This window comes from Aricia agestis, chromosome 6 (assembly GCF_905147365.1).
Source record: "Aricia agestis chromosome 6, ilAriAges1.1, whole genome shotgun sequence".
Taxonomy (NCBI): Eukaryota; Metazoa; Arthropoda; class Insecta; order Lepidoptera; family Lycaenidae; genus Aricia; species Aricia agestis.
In genome coordinates this window covers 20,352,304-20,369,477 of record NC_056411.1, presented here as the reverse complement: position 1 = coordinate 20,369,477, position 17,174 = coordinate 20,352,304, and the positions used below count along the sequence as shown (strand labels likewise).

The following is a 17,174-nucleotide window of genomic DNA, read 5'->3' as shown; positions in this document are numbered from 1 at the left end:
CCGAAACATTGGAAACGTTGTGAGAAAAATCGATTACGGCTTAGATAATAAAAATCACCCAATGCTTAAAAAACCTTTAGCTGTCTTCTCTCACAAGTCACAGCTTATGTTTATTCTCTAAATTAGGAAAAAAGAAGCAAACCATTACAGTACAAAAGCTTAAAGCATACCAGAGATTTGTAGAGATATTATTTTATCTGTAAAAAAATATTTCAACTACCCTGCAGTAAATAAATTTTATAATTAAACAGCTACCTGCATATTAAGTTCATGTTCTTTGGGTGTCGGCACTCTATATCATTTACAAAAAGTGCAATAATACACCAAATACATTTTAAAAATGGACGTTGATGTTGCAGTAAGTTTTTATTTTGTTTGTAATTATTAGTACTTAGGTACTATATACATAGGTATTTACATAGTTTTATAAAAATTGTACAATTTTTGGTTATAACTGGTTAAACAGTATACCGCATTGACCACTACATAAAATTTTGAAGGATTTGATGTCCAGAGTGATATTATTACCAGCTAATCTCACTTTTGTTTCTAGGATGTTAAGAGACATAGCAGTTTTACGAGTCCAAGCACACGCAAAATATCTATATCAAAACGTGCTGGGAGAGAACGTAGTTACAGCTACCATGCTCAAGTGTCCAAAGCAACAGAAAGTCGTATAGACCGCCCTAAGGTAATTTAAATTTTGCTCACCTATTTTCAAAGTTCAAGTGTTTTTTGTGTAACAAATGGAAGCGGAACACAGCATTAGGCTAAGGTTCAGAAACCTACCCCAATTTTTTAGTGCTCACATGGGTTGAGGAAGGATGCTTTGGGTCAGAAAAACCTCCTCGTGTCACTTCCACGGTCCACCCCCGGAAACCCCCGTTAAGGAGGAATTTACATTTGAAATTTTCGTAATCTTGTTCGGTAAGGTTATCTTTTTTCTGGTGTTTATGTATTACTTACTTATTAAGGAGTGCCAAAACAAAAACAAACACAATCCACAAAGTCCAAAAGTTTGTTAGGTTAGGTTAGAACTTAGATCACAATTCACAACACAGAGGGAGCCGAGCGAGCGCAGCGAGCGTCCTGAGGTAGCAGCCGGCGACCGTCATCAAATAAAAGGGGGGCTCGGGGGGGGCAGCCTCTACCAAAACAAAAACAAACACAATCCAGAAAGTCCAAAAGTAGGTTAGGTTAAAACTGTGACTGTGCTGCGGCAGCAGCTGACGACCGCCGGCGACCGTCACAAAACACGCCTCAGAATTCCGAAAATTTTTCAGTGTGGTTTTGGTACGGGTTTGTTTACCCCTCCTCCCCACTCCCCCCTCACCTCCGCTCCCCATCAATCTTGGGGCAGGTTTCCGAACCTTTACCCAGCATTATATTTTAGTTTTCCGTCTGCTACACATTAAAAATACTCTAGCAGCCGGTATCGGAAATCGGAATTCGGAACTTATCATGAATCGATACAATATCGATACTTTTTATGTATCCCTAATCTCCGGTGCCGTTCAAAAATCACAGAAAAAAATATTTTTTTAATAGTTAAAAAATCAGAAAAATAATTTTGTAATTCTAATTAATTAGTTTAATTTATTCAATAGTAATTTCCTAACACAAATAAGAAAAATATACCTTTCAATTTATTTGTAATCATCGAATCATCGAATGCAGTAGCTGAAGCTTGAAGGCATTACCAAATAAGGTGTTTGCTCGTTTTCCCAACCGTCCTCCCTTCGAACCTTAGGAACTTTTAGATAAATTATTTTTATGATTAATTCTAATGAATTGATTCCAATTCGCAGTGATAATATAGTGATCCGTAGTATAAAGCGAACGTGAGTTGAAATTAATATCGCTAAAGATCTGTGTAGTGACAAAATAGGTCAGACAACTAAGTGAATAGGTTATGTTTTTTATGAATTCGTGAAAAAGGGCTTCAAAGTCGATTTCCTGAGTAGACCGGCTCGTTTGATTTTCAGATGTCGTTTAGAGTGGTGCGTAGCTCGAAATTCCGTCATGTGTACGGTCAGGCCCTCAAGAGGGAGCAGTGCTACGACAATATCAGGGTCTCCAAGAGCTCCTGGGACTCCACCTTCTGTGCCGTGAACCCCAAGTTCCTGGCCATCATCGTGGAGTCCGCCGGGGGTGGTGCCTTCATAGTGCTACCTCACAATAAGGTGACTTTCATTTTCAATATATTCTGTATGCTAGGAATTGTTCTAAAGTTTGTATGTACATAGCGATTTCTTTTGATGCTAGGCTTTAGTTGTCCCAAGCTAGTTAGCCCGAGACCAAACCTGAAAATATCACAGTAATCCGCATATTGTGTGTGTTGTGTTGATATTGTTGTTACTTACTGTTACACTTTCGGATGGGAGGCCAGGAGCCAACAATAAATTAGGTAGTAGTACAGCAATTAAAGTAATTTCATGTGTCTTGTATTTGGTTACCCTCCAAACGGGGTAAAAGTAAATATTCACTCATTCTCTGTGTTACGTAGAGGATGATAGAGGATAGATATTCAAGCATTAGTTACTGTCCAACTCAAAATGAATATAAATATCAAAATATATTCTCTGGATCATAAAATTATAATTATAAAATTATTTAAAGCTTTGCAATAAACAGAATTCTAAATACTTCACGACTACTACCACCGCCCGCCATCGTGACACCCATGTATTTTTATCTATATTTTGGTTTTCTTTCAGAATATTTGTCTTGTGTGCACAATGAATATATTTTGTCTTTATTGAAAAAAAAAAGAAATCCATAATAAGCTGCTCTATTGATGTGTCACAGCTTTGGATATTGTACAATGTACACATACAATGTAAAAACATCTATGATATGGCATTACTAATACCATTGTCTACCAATATGACACATTACATGTTTGATGATTAATTTAAATCTATGCTTTGAGCATTCAAAAATGATTTCTTCTATATTATACATAGATCTCTTCCTTTATTAGGGTCCCATACCCAAAGGGTAAAAATGGGACCCTATTACTAAGTCTTTGATGTCTGTCTGTCTGTTTCCAGGCTGTAACTCAAGAACAGTAATAGCTAGAGAGTTTAAATTTTACAGATTGTGTATATCTGTTGCCGCTATAACAACAAATACTTAAAACAAAATAAATTAGATATTTAAGGAGGGGCTCCCATACAACAAACATGTTTATTTTGCCATTTTTTGCTCGAAATAAATGAAGACAATAGATAGGCTCCTGAAATATTCACAAAATACATAAACACAATTGTATTTATGTTTTAATAATTAATAATAAAATTTAAATAAAATAATTAAGGGGGACTCCCATACAAAAATATGGTTTTTGGTTTTTTTTTCCTCTATAATGCTATGGAACCCTTCGTGCGCGAGTACGACTCGCACTTGGCCAATTATTAATAATTATAGGTAAATTAATTTCGTAATTTCAATTTCTAGTTCATAGTTTTATTATGTTAAATACGACTATGGAATTACAATTAAAAACTACAAAAGTCCTTAAAATTAAGTAAAGAAAAATCATACATTAGACTACAATGTTTTATTGACTCAATGTTAGTAAACAATATCTGCTGTGACCATGGAAAATTTCTTATCAGTGGTCATTAGTGTTGTCTATTTTTCTATTGAGTAACAAGTGATAATACTATCAGTACAGGAAGCACCGACTCCTGCTTGTCCTGAAGGATACAATTATCCTTATTTAACAGAACAGTAAGGGTCATATTGTATAAATATTGCATTGTTCGTTGCTGAACTGTACAAACATTTGGAACAATAGATAGTTACTATGGATGGTTAAATTGTTGATATTTTTGTGGTTTCTGGTTTCACTGTCTTCCTTTGTTTTTTAAAGGTATAATGCATCAAATTGAAATGGCTAAAAAGTTTTTTTCAATTAATTCATTGTTTCAATTAATTTTGATGCTAATATAAACAAAGTTGACAGCTAAAATTCTAGTATTTGAATGTCTCTGAGTAATTCAATCACCCATCAAGAAATGGGAAATAATAAAACGAGCGAATAAAAAATTACTTTGCGACTGATGATGAACATACTGTTTTAATAACATGAGCGGTATTAATTTGACTAAGCGAAAAATAAACTAAACTAACGACTAATATTGATTTATAATAAAATCCAGAACGAGCTTACAAAATGTGGATTGCGATTAATCTATTTCAGATATTAAAATTTTATCCGAGCAACTGTATTACTAAGTGAGTGACTGGAAATACATAGCGGGCAACTTCAATATTAAATATAGATTCAATTTTTCTAAGTGAGGTTATTTATTACGAGCTACTAAAAAGTTCATTTTGAGCAAACTTTTGTGAGCTGCTTTATTAATGATAATTGGTTACGGATATTCTATTTGAGGCTTTATATTTTATATTTTGATAGGTGTTTTAATTAAAACTACATATTGTAAAATGCGTGCGAATTCGAATGGGGCCGGGGCGACGAATCGTTGCAGTCAGGTGAGTTTGGCTGCGGACCAATACGACTTTTTTGGGTTAGGTTAAATGGCTAAGTCGGGAGCGTAGCGCAGTAAAGCTCCCGCCTTAGCCATCGTGGTTATTTTTTTGTAAACCACCCAGAAGCCCAGAAGTAGTGTAATCATAATTGAAGCCAGTTGTTTTTTTTTTTTTTTGGTATAGGTCGCCATTAAAATTTTACCTATTTCTTTGACGGAACGGAAGTTAAGGATTATAATTTGTGTAATTCATTAATGATTTTTATATATAAACAGGGTCTACCCCTGCTGCTCATTTTGTATTTTAAGTAACTCAAATAAATAATTTCTAAGTTGCTGTTCTGTTAATTTCTCGTCACTCACTCTCAGTCGCTCAAGTAGTAATTCTATAACCCAAATTTAGTAATTTTGACACGTAAAACTGTAATTTACAGTCACTCGATTAAATACTACCCCAAAGAAATTGTTAATTAATTAAAAATTTAAATTAAGTTAAACAGAGTAAAGATAGCAGATATATTATATTATTGACCTGGGATTTCCAATCTTTTCAAATAATGGAACTTTAAAAAAAAAACTCTTAGGGGACCTTTGGGGGCGGGGGAGAACATTCTGCAATCACTACTGCATTCACCAGTCACCACTCACCACACATGCATAATTGCTTATTAAAAACAGTGATGACTGTCAATTTGTTCAATTTTTAGTGACGAGTTTTTAAGGAGAAATTAAGTGCCAAACGTCGATAACAGAGCCAGGCAGAGCTCTCGCCCGCGCCGGCCGATTATGATAATGACAGTTTTTATTTACATTACATACTTACGCCCGTGAAAGTTAAAAACGCCAGACGCGCAAGCCGCAAGCGACGTTCGCGGCAATTACCTAGCTAGTAGCTAGTAGGTACTTACTACTACCTAGTCAGTTAATGCATGGCTCTCTTTTACTTATTTTTAATGGAGTGGTTTGGAGCCTTCTCACTTAACAGCACAATTCGCCCATAATATTATAGACAGGAGAGTAGTATTACCTACAACAAATTCTTCTATTTTATACAACGTAAATGAAGCTTCGTTTCCTAATGTTCAATGGCGTTTGTTTCCTATGAAACTTGTGGTATTCTCAAGAACTCAAATCGTCGTCCTTCAATTCAAATCCTTTAGGTGTTTTTAGTAAAATTTTCAGCGGCAGAAAATAAACTGTTTTATTGAGTGATTGATAGATTTACCTATCAATAAATTAAAGGTCTTACTTCATACTTAATAAGATTTGCCACCATAGGTAGGTACTGCATTTTTAATTTATTGATAAGTCCATCCATCATTAAATAGAAAATAGTTTATTTTTTTCCCTTGAAAATTTTACTAAAAACACATAGAAGATTTGGCAGGCGCAGTGAAAAAATATTTTATATTAGTGTTAGTTTGTCGTACAACGCATCGCGGTTATTGTATATTGTAGTACCTAACACGAGCAGCTGCTGCTATAGGTAGGTACTGGTTTAGGTATATCAATATGATAATTGATAACCGATACCACAATCATGTAACCACGTTGGATATCTCAAACGGAAAAACGCCGGCAACGGGAGACCGCAGGCTGGGATAGACTACAATTGCAATATTATGGATGCAAACTATGCGTCATACTCTCATAACCACCGAAGCGCTTCAGCAGCCCTAGCGATATGGTCACCATTCGTAATTACTAATTAATCATAATATTAAGAATATAAACTTCGATGGATAGGTTTACGACCGTATAAAAGTAAACGAGTGGACTCTAGTGGCTTCTGGCTTTTCTAAGAATCAAGACAGCCGATGTGGGCATGGTCCAGTCTATAGTTCATTTCAAGGTCTTTTGGGTTAGTTATCGGGGTTCATTCATAATATTATGTTATTATTAGCGGGGATCCTCGGTCGGCTGATATGATCGGTGGGCGGCGGACGCGCTGCGTCCATGAACCAGCGCGGCGCCTGCGCACCGGCTTACGACTGACGATGATGATGGCTCCAGATAATATAATTTACAAAAGTCTATTTATGTACCTATTTATAAAGGTTAGGTTATGCGGTGGGAATCGGGGCGGGGCAGCGCGTGGGGGGCGGGGGGCGGGGCGCCCACGTGCGCGACGTGTGCAACCGCGATTTCCCGGGCTTTTTATAGCGAATACTGGGATTAGCGTGAAATCCCTTCTCGTGGTAACTAGTTGTCGAGGCGTCGTAGGGTTCCTTGCAGGGTATTCAACATACATCCTGGTGAACCGGCAAAACTTTAAAATCGCTCGGCCAAACTGGAGGGGGTGATTGGCGCATGTACCCGTGACCAGTAGCGTGTCCCCGTGCAAGCACCCGTCCCACTCACGCCCTGTCCGCCCTGTCCCAGTTTCTAAAAATTGCGCCTTCCTTCACCCGCCGACCGATCTTAAAGTTTTGGTCGACCTGTCGCCAAAGTAATAAAGAATATGGTACAACGGATTATTGCCTATCGTATATTACAATTTACAAACTAATCTGCAATAAGCTATATTGCAATATACGACGGCGGGCGTCTACCACATATAATGACAAAAGCGGGATGTATAAAACGGACGTGAGTCACCTGACACGATATTATTATCCTAGCATTTAATGTTTACCTTGATTAATAGCATCAACTATTAAGTTATAACATAATATAATTGGCAACAACACAGAACCCTCCCTACGAGGTATAAGCGCGCCTTAACACTTTGAATACGTCGCACGGAGGCCGCTGAGTCATGCATGATGCAGCACGCCACATGCGGCGCACCGCGCATGCGGTATGAGCGTCCCTGATAACGCATGCGACGCACGACCGCATGGCATACCTGGCAGCCCGCCACGTCCGAAACGCTGCCACTTCACACTCCACATCCACCACTTCCCCATCGATCAACCATCGTGACCACCACACTTGTGACCTGACTAATCGTCGCATTTGGATGGATTTGGATCATCATGTGAAATCATTGAATCAAAATGTCATGCGACTCGTAACATGTGCAATACTGCAGTTCCGTCGCAGTGTAATTTATTATAATAGATCAGTCAGGAAGATAATTTTAGAAGGATAAAACAAGTATGTATAACGTTCCTACGTGTAAAACTGCTTTGAAAGATATCAACTGATATTTTCCTGGCATAAAACGTATATCCTATTTTCCTTTGCGCGCTACAATGAAACCACATCTGTATCGGTGCGTAAATACAAAATAAACATTCTAAATCTGTCCGGACGTGTCATATACAGCTGAGAATAGCCCGGACGAATATAGTAGTGACCCGTTTTGGTCGTCCGGCGGTCTCCCGCGGAGTCTCGTCAAGTTTACCGGGTTACCTCCTGCCATTATGCATTCCTCGCCCCGAGCGTCCAGAATGAGCGGTGACTCATCGCTTATCGAGTGACACGTTTTCCTTAAGCGATGGCGTATCGGATACGGTATTCAATATTAGCAGTTACTATAAGTAATACTATGAATAATTACGCGTCTCTTTCCATATACATACTTATATACTTACATGGGTGCCGGCAGAAATAATTTCCAAGGGGTGCAGATTTTAGATTTCTTTCTTTTCTTTTTCTTTTTACGAACAACTGTGACTGTCTATTTACGCCAACAGAAAACAAATATTTCCAATCTAAGACGGCTTTTTAATTATTTCAATAATTCCTGTCATTGATTCCGAGATTCCCAAGGGGTGCAAGTGCACCACCTGGCACCCCCCTGCCGGCGCCCATGACTATATATGGAAAGAGAACTCTTAGGGCCTGGGCTAGCGCAAATGGCCCAAATGGGCCTATAAGCCTCAGGTCTATTTGTGCTAGTTGGGCTATTCCTAATCGACTGTGCAAATACCACGTGACACGTCTAATGACTTCTCTTTCATAATAATAGCAGGACAGATACACGATTGAAGCAATAGCATGATTAAGTTCAACCTATATTCGCACATGTAAACCTTTAACCCTACTTGTGTTCACCTGGATTAATATGTTTCTACAGCCTCTCCTTTTAGTAATGACTAATCCTAAAAATAGTAAAATCAAATACAGAAGTACCTTAAATAAACGAATCACGTTTTGCAGTTTGCTACATTAAACAATTATGAAAACTCAATTCAGAATGCCAAATATCTGGTTATGAATCTAGCTTGGTGTCGCTTCAACATCCTTCACTTTGTAATTGCAGGTGGGCCGCATCCCGGCGGACCACCCGCTAGTGGGGGGCCACAAGGGGCCGGTGCTGGACATCGCCTGGTGCCCCCACAACGACAACGTCATCGCCAGCGGCTCCGAGGACTGCGTCGTCAAGGTACACACGCCCACTTGAAAAATCCATACTAATATTGTAAATGCGCAAGGATGTATGTCCTCCTCTTCACGCCTAAACCGCTGAACCGATTGTGATGGGAATGGTGATAGTTTGAGTCCCGGGAATGGATATAGGATACTTTTTATCCCGAAAAAATGTACTGTGCTCTATTGTATACTTAGATTTTACTGTCACGCTGACGTTAAGGTGAGACCGCACTACGCGACACGACACGGCGCGACACGTTCACGTTCCATACAATTGACATATGTAAAACGCCTCACTGACGTTTTACAAACATCAATAATTCTCTAAAACGTGAAGTGTCGCGTCGCGTCGTGTCGCATTAATGCGGTCTCGCCTTTTAATGTTACACGAGGAATATAAAATATTTACACAGCGAATATAGGAAATCTGCTTGTGCCGACATGGAAACGTCACGTGACACATAAAGACATAAATAGTGGAATTCTGTATAAAAAATATAATTAAAAATAAAACACTTTACACTTCGTTTCCAGGTGTGGCAGATCCCGGATGGCGGGCTGTCGCGCACGCTGACGGAGCCGGTGGTGGACCTGGTGTATCACCAGCGCCGCGTGGGGCTCGTGCTGTGGCACCCCACCGCGCAGAACGTGCTGCTCACCGCCGGCTCCGACAACCAGGTGAGACCACCGAGCCAGGGCCGCTGCCGCCCATAGGCCATGGCCTACACTGCCTATACATAAAGTATGTTTTTGGTAGATGGGGGGTGTGTTATATTTGACAGTGGCATAAAAACATCCAAAGCCAATTTTGAAGAATAGGCTGCCCACAACTTAAAGAACGATAAAACTATCAATTCACTGTCTGATCGCTGATGGATCTACTTATGGATCATACTCATTAGCATTCGACCGCCTCGATTCACCTAAAACCCTTATAAGTGACTCCAACTTTTCATTTGTGTCCAGGGAGTAAAGTGCGAGTTTTATTCGATCCGACGCATCGAGCACGTTAACGTGAATTTATATGGGATCAAAGCAGTATCCACGTTAGCCAGTAGATGGCGCTGCTTTGATTCCATATAAATTCGCGTTAACGTGCTCGATACGTATGATCGAATAAAACTCGCACTTTACCCCCAGATCGCGATATGGAACGTGGGCACGGGCGAGGTGCTGCTGACGCTGGACTGCCACCCCGACCTCATCTACTCCGCCTGCTGGAACTGGACCGGCTCCAAGCTGCTCACTACCTGCCGCGACAAGAAGATCAGGTACCTATCTCAAATTTCAAATATTCAAGTACTTAAGCCGTTACTCAACGTATATAATGTGTGTATGAAATTTATTATAATATTGTTAATGGCTACAACAACGTCATTTTTATGTGTGTAAGAAATCATAAGCTGACATAGTTTTTGTTAGCCTTGAGATACTATGGCTTAGCGAGTTTAGGCGTCCCCCACATTAGGCATGCGCGTGGCGCGCACGCGGCGTTCGCGATGCACTCTTATCCCTTCCACTGTTCAATTGTGACTGACTTGATTGAGGGAGTTAAACGCCAATATGCATCGCGCTGGTGTCGCTATTTATTTAAAGTAAATTTTTAATGAGCCGGTGATCTGTGTTTTGCCGAACCTCTATAACTAAGTTGAACCACTTCCTATTACAGAATCATCGACCCGCGCAAGGGCGAGGTGGAGTCGGAGGCGATCGCGCACGAGGGCAGCAAGGCGTCGCGCGCCATCTTCCTCAAGCACGGCCTCGTCTTCACCACCGGGTTCAGCCGCATGTCGGAGCGGCAGTACTCGCTGCGCACGCCGGACGCGCTGGGCGAGCCGATAGTGACGGTGGAGATCGACACGTCGAACGGCGTCATGTTCCCGCTGTACGACCCCGACACCAACCTCGTGTACCTGTGCGGCAAGGGCGACTCCGTCATACGGTACTTTGAGGTGAGATTATTGTGCGGGATTACTCGCTGGCCCCGATCCCCGTTGGGGTTGGTAGGACGACACGTGGGAAATTATATATTTATTCATATATCATACTTATTGTACTGTCCCTTCTAATATTGAAAACTATTATTAAAGTTAAATATGTAACAATAAAAATAAGAATTCCTAAGTTTAAATAATTATTCTATATTTGAAAGCAAAACGATATAAATTCAATATACGAATGACTGCGAAAATCTTTCTGCGAATTTAGGTTAATATGTGTGTTGTTCTTTGTTTTGATTTGAAGAAATCATAGTATTTTGACAAACAATTAGGTAGCAAAAATTGCAAGGTTGGCGCTAGTGAGTAGTGGTCCTGACTCCTAAGTATTATCGAGGAAATTGATTCCTAGGCAGTTGATGGACCTACGTCACGTGGTCGGCTTATGTCAATTCAATGTTAGCTCTGATCAGTCGAATAGGTTTGACATAACGCAACCAAATTACGATAGTACAAAATCATAAAGTATAATCAAACATTCATAAGCAAATCATAATATGATGTGTTGCAGGTGACGCCCGAGCCGCCGTTTGTGCACTACATCAACACCTTCCAGACGCCCGACCCGCAGAGAGGTGACATACATTTTTGATCATAATATTTCTAGTGGCTACAACGTCATTTTTATGTTTAATCAAACGGTTAATATTTAGTCGAATAGGGCGTGATTAGAAGTGTTTTTAATTAGCAAAAACACATGTTTTCACAAACCACCCAATTATTGGTACTATCTTTACTTACGAGTTCATATTTCTACAGAAAATTTTATTATTGGCACTTAATTTTCAAACTTAATTTTATGATTGCCGTGGGGCAGTTTGCTTTAATTGCAAACTTAAAAGAGACAATACAATAGCTGATAATAATGTGTCACGTTCCAGGTATCGGCATGATGCCGAAGCGCGGGTGCGACGTGGCGACGTGCGAGATCGCCAAGTTCTACCGGCTGAACAACAGCGGGCTGTGCCAGGTGGTATCCATGACGGTGCCGCGCAAGTCCGAGCTGTTCCAGGAGGACCTCTACCCCGACACGCTCAGCGACGAGGCCGCGCTCACCGCCGACGAGTGGCTGGCCGGCGAGGACGCCGAGCCCAACACCATGTCGCTCAAGGTATCGCCCCGCGCCACACCCCCCGCCCTCCCGGCACTCCCTTATTTACCCCGTAGGGTCACCTGATGGTATAGTCCGAGACTACCTAATAGGTAGAGGTACTATAGTCTGGTTGCGTAGCATATAAAAATTGCCCACGACCTCTTTAGTGTGACAAGAGAGGAATATAGTCCAGTCATAAAGCATGGAGGAAGTGGCCACGACCTCCATTCTACCACCTAATAGTTAATACTGAGGTGTGCAGAGACATTCCTATAGTCTGGTCGCGGGGCACGATGAACGTGCCCGAGACCTTCATAGACCATGTAGTTTGAAGAGTAGTTATGTTTCTATAGTCCGGTTGCGGACGTGGATTTTTTTACTCTGTATTTTCGCTTTGCCGTAGACGGATAAAAAGTTCCCATAAAATATTCCCAGAAATGTAATAATTCTCCCTGAATTAAATGACCCCACATAATCCCATACATTCCTTATCGTGGTGCGCGCAGGTTTTCATTTTATTTTATTAGCATGGATATTTCTAGTGTTTTCAAACTAAACTACATGTTGTAAGTCAACATATTGAGTTTGATGATTAATTTTTACCGATTGCAAAGGTCTGTTTCACAATCATCAAATTAGTTATTTATTTTATTTTTATTTTATTTAATTCGGTTTGTCAACAATTAATCGATTACACGTAATACATTTAAGAAATACAATTTAAGGTTACAGTGAAAACGCATATCAATTTCTTAAAGACAAACACCACATTCACAATATCATAAAATCAACTAAAAAATATAAAATATAACATGCATTACAATTTGCTTAAAGTATTAATATAAAATTAATAAAATAACCAAATAAAAGATATAAAAATTCGTAATAGTAAAAAGGGATACAATAATAAAATTAATTAAATAGCCGATAATTAAAATATGAAAATTCACCTAACAGTAAAAGCAAAAGGGGATACAAAAATAAAAATTAATAAAAATAAGCAATTAAAAAAAAAATCGTAATAGTAATATTAAAAAAGTATATTATACAATAATAAAATTCATTAAATAACCAAAATTAAAATATAAAAATTATTTTACAAAAATTAATAATTGACTAATACTCTACTTGATAAAGTTATTTCTTTTGAATTCAAGTTTCAATGTTATGATGTTCTTTTATGTGACGCAAAAAGGACGCGGGGGAGTCAAAGTGCAAGTCCAAGACACTGCTGCATTCGTTAATTAATCTTGTCATTCGAGTCATAGGAGAGTTCATGCCAAGATTAGTTCTTTTTGGTCGATAATAAAGAGGTGTTATAGGAGCTCGAGGAAGACGAAATGGACACGATACCCTAAACTTTGCAGCAATTGGGGGCAAGAAACCTTATTTCTCAATACTTTATAAATGAAAGTGGCATCAAGTTTTTTTGCCCGAATTATTAGCTGATCAATTCCTGAGTTAGTGAATCGTAAAAAATATTTTAACCTACTACTATATGAATTAAGCTCCTTACTTTTGCCAAGAGAAAAAGCTAAATGCCAACGAAACCTCTTTTGAACTCGCTCTAACCGAAGTGTGTGTGTGTGGCATAATGAGGCCGTCAAATTTGTATACCATATTCTAGAATACTTCGCACTAGGGAAAAATATAATAAAATGTTTACTTTAGGGTTTTGGAAATCTTTACAAGTCCTGGTCACAAAGCCTAGTAATCTAGACGCCTTTTTAATCACACATTCCATATGCGAATTAAATGTTAATTTTCTATCAAAAATTATGCCTAGGTCCCTAATGCTGTTAACATTCTGTATTAAGTGTTGTTAAGTTTTCTACATGGTAATTAAATTTAATTAGAGTATTTTTCCTGGAATAGTTAGCCGAATAATATTTACTAGTATTTAATGACATAAAATTATTTTTACACCAATTGTAAAGTCTATAAAGATCGTTTTGCAAAAGTATACAATCATTGAGGCAAGTTATAATTTTACAAAATTTTAAGTCGTCAGCATACAAATAGAATTCAGACGAGAGAAAACATTCTATAATATCATTAATAAAAAAGTTAAACAAGGTGGGTCCTAAATGTGATCCTTGGGGAACGCCTGATGTTGCGCAATAGTATGAAGAGCGATATCCATTAATTACAACATAAAATGGTTTCTTTTTCAAGTAAGATTTTATAAGATTTAAAAGAGAGCCCGTGATGCCATAAACAGATAACTTGCTTAATAACTTTTGATGACATACCATATCGAATGCTTTTGAAAAATCTGTATATATTACGTCATCATTGAAGTAGTGTGAAAGTTTAGTTGCCTAGTGCGGAGTGCCTACTGGCCCTACTGCATATTACGCGATGGAGTTAAAACATACAATTATTATGATTCTTCTCAGTATATTGTGAAACAGAACTCTATGATCGAAGTGAGTGTGTTGTGTGTTGTTGTGTATATTCAGATCATATTATTATAACCAGCTATATAATATGCGGAACAAACACTAATAGAATGAAAGCTTTCAAAAGCAAAAAGCAATTTCTATACTGTTTGTATCCAAATCTTACCAGGCCCTTATATAGGATTTAATTTATACTTCGAGTGATTTGCCTCGAGGCGTCTCGCTTGTGGTCCCGTTGGCTTGCCATCACTAACGTCTAACTCGCGCTGCAGCCGTTGTGTTCTAGTTACGTGTGTACTGTGTACTTAATACTCGTTTAACGTTTTAACTAAAACTTAATTTTACGTGCATAGGTTCGTATGTTAAATCAGTTTATATATTATTATTTAAAGTGTTCAAAACTAGTAAAATATAATTTTTAAGTTTTTGATATTTAAACAACTTGAACAAAGACTTAATTTAACCAATATTATACCGAGTCACAAGTCGGAACCTATTTCAATATGTGTAGAAGAATTTTTTGCAAAGCGCTAGTATAGTTGGGTGGGACGAGCCACGGCGACGTACAAGACAGATGCTAGGAGGGCTCGCCCGACCCAACTACAGGAGCGCGCGCTCGTCGTACAGGGAGGCTACGTGGCGTCCGCGCGCGCGCCGCTCGCCGTGTCCAAGCCCGCGCGCAACGCCCTCGCCCGCGACAAGCCCCGCCCCGACCGCTCGCCCACGCCCGCCGACCCAGCCCCCACCGTCGCCGGCGCGCCCGCCGCCGCCCCCGCGCCCGCAGCCATCCCGCCCGGCATCGAGAAGCAGCTCAGTGACCTCGTCGACGAGATCCGCAAGCTCAAGTCCGTCATCGTCAAGCAGGAGAACCGCATCCGCGCGCTCGAGGCGGCCGTCAAGTCCGCCGCGCCCACGCCCGAGCCCGCCCCCACGCCGGAGCCCCCGACGCCCGCCCCCGCCCCCGCCGTGCCCCTCGCCGCGCCAGTCGACGACGCCGACGACGGCATGGCGCCCGACGAGGTGTGAGCCGCGCCCCGCCGCCCGCCGCCCGCCCCCGCTAACGTATGTGCCTTACCACCGTTCCCTCCTGTTCAATATTACGAAGCTCATCGCATCGTAGTATGCTCTCTGTGAGGGGAGGCCTATGTTAACCGTATACTAGGTGATAGCTTGAGCCCCGACTTTTGTAAGAAACGAGTGCGTAAACTTTCTAAATTATTTTTTAAAATATATAACTATCGAAATTCGAATATTCAACGCACAAGTGTATGAAATTGTCACGCGACCGAGCGGTGGTCCCGACGCCGGGCCCCGCCATCGGCGAGTAGGTGTAAGCCCCGCTTTAATATATTTATGTATAAACTAATGTGTAAATATTAAGTGTAGCGCGTATCGCCGACTAACGTGCCTTATGACCGGTACTTACTGTGCATTTAGATGGACTAGCTATACTATATTATACTCGTTGACGAATCATATTCACCTTATACTAGTATACGTAAATATTTCGTGACCGTTAATACATTTGAGATTTTGTAACTAACGAAATGCGCTTTTAATAATGCTATTTAGACTGGTAATTAAATTTGTTATTGTTGAATTAAAATCGTAGAACTGATTATATTATTGTGCCTTGTTTGTTATAATTAATAAAATTGTATTATTAACTAACGAAAAATTTTAAAACTAAATTCACGAAATCGTAAAAATGCTATTTAATGAAACTTGATGTAATGGATAAAGATTTAAAATATATAGCAAGCTATTTTGCTCTAAATATTTTTATGCCATAATAGCTACGAAATATTAGTTTTTGTATTATGTCAAATGTTAATAACCTAGAATTTAATATTTAAATGTTAACCGACTTATGAAGTTATTTGCTGTGCTACATTATAGTGCTTGACGCTTTTAACTCTGTGCAGGCTAACGAGTGACGGTGCTTCGGCGTATTTATCTCGTAGCCGACCTCACTATATTATTATCCTAACAAATATATTATGTATTTTTATGTAAAGTCGGTAAGGTATGCATTCACCGTTAAACGCCGTTTTATAGTTTTATACGAGTGACGCTAACCGCTGGATATGTATTATGAATTTGTTTTATTTTTACCGCTTGTTATTGAAGCATTAGACTTGAAAAATGTCGACGCCGTCGGTGCGGACGTGCGATCGTCGCCGGCGCCGCCGCGTCACGTCACCGCAGTGACAGTACGCCGGTGTGACGTCACCCCGGCGTCCCCGGTCGCCAGTCCGCACCCCGCACGCGTCCGGTAGGCGACGAGTATTATTTTTTAAATAGTATTAAAATCGTTTATATTATATTAATTTTAGGATGGCGTAATTTAAGATGTTCTATACGAGACCATGACAAGGCAAATGTATGTTAAGAATGTATAGAGGTAGCGTATGTAAATTATTCGTGTGGCGAGTGTGAGCCCCGCGCTTGTCTGAGTCGTCCGCCGATGTATTGGGATTTGGGACTCGTTAAATTGTAATCGTTTGTATAAAGTCGACCAGTTTTGTGCCAAATAGGTATCTTATGCTCAAATATAATATTTTTGTATTCATATACTAGCGTAGCCGCTTCGCCGTCGGTCGGTCGGAGCTCGTCCTTCATAGTCTATATTTTCTGTACATAAGCATGCGAACGACGTCCCTACACTACTACTAGATATCGAACTGTTAATGCAACATGACCGAGCTTCGACCGTTGGCGGCGTGCTCGAGTCGTCGCCCGTCGGTGATAAGTGCCTTGTTGTGTAAAGTAATACTCAGATAATGTTGCAATTATGAAAGTTGTGCAGAATAAATGTCTATTTTACTATTTTCATTGCTTGTATTATTTTTTATTCCGTAAC

At 39.8% G+C, this 17,174-nt stretch overlaps 1 protein-coding gene across 6 annotated transcripts; it reads left to right on the top strand.

Annotated features, from left to right (window-relative positions):
- The first annotated feature begins 255 nt into the window (after positions 1 to 255).
- On the top strand, positions 256 to 17,146 carry LOC121728180 (coronin-6). Of its 6 annotated transcripts, none has more exons than XM_042116312.1 (10): positions 256 to 358; positions 554 to 691; positions 1,986 to 2,183; positions 8,710 to 8,832; positions 9,354 to 9,497; positions 9,960 to 10,090; positions 10,489 to 10,771; positions 11,328 to 11,391; positions 11,698 to 11,927; positions 14,939 to 17,146. In XM_042116312.1, exons 1-10 carry the CDS (start codon positions 341 to 343, stop codon positions 15,335 to 15,337), a joined length of 1,728 nt encoding a protein of 575 aa, XP_041972246.1. In that variant the 5' UTR covers positions 256 to 340; the 3' UTR covers positions 15,338 to 17,146. The 6 variants fall into 6 exon arrangements, with proteins under 6 accessions (XP_041972246.1, XP_041972245.1, XP_041972247.1 ...); XM_042116311.1 differs by having other exon boundaries at positions 14,918 to 17,146; XM_042116313.1 differs by lacking the exons at positions 256 to 358; positions 554 to 691 and adding an exon at positions 1,580 to 1,708 and having other exon boundaries at positions 14,918 to 17,146.
- The last annotated feature ends 28 nt before the right edge of the window (positions 17,147 to 17,174 follow it).

Bases quoted from the DNA above. Each gene is read 5' to 3' on its own strand.
- LOC121728180 (XM_042116311.1), top strand. The intron at 10,091-10,488 runs GTACCTATCTCA...TTCCTATTACAG, and splicing joins TGCCGCGACAAGAAGATCAG to AATCATCGACCCGCGCAAGG. The intron at 11,928-14,917 runs GTATCGCCCCGC...ACCCAACTACAG, and splicing joins CCAACACCATGTCGCTCAAG to GAGCGCGCGCTCGTCGTACA.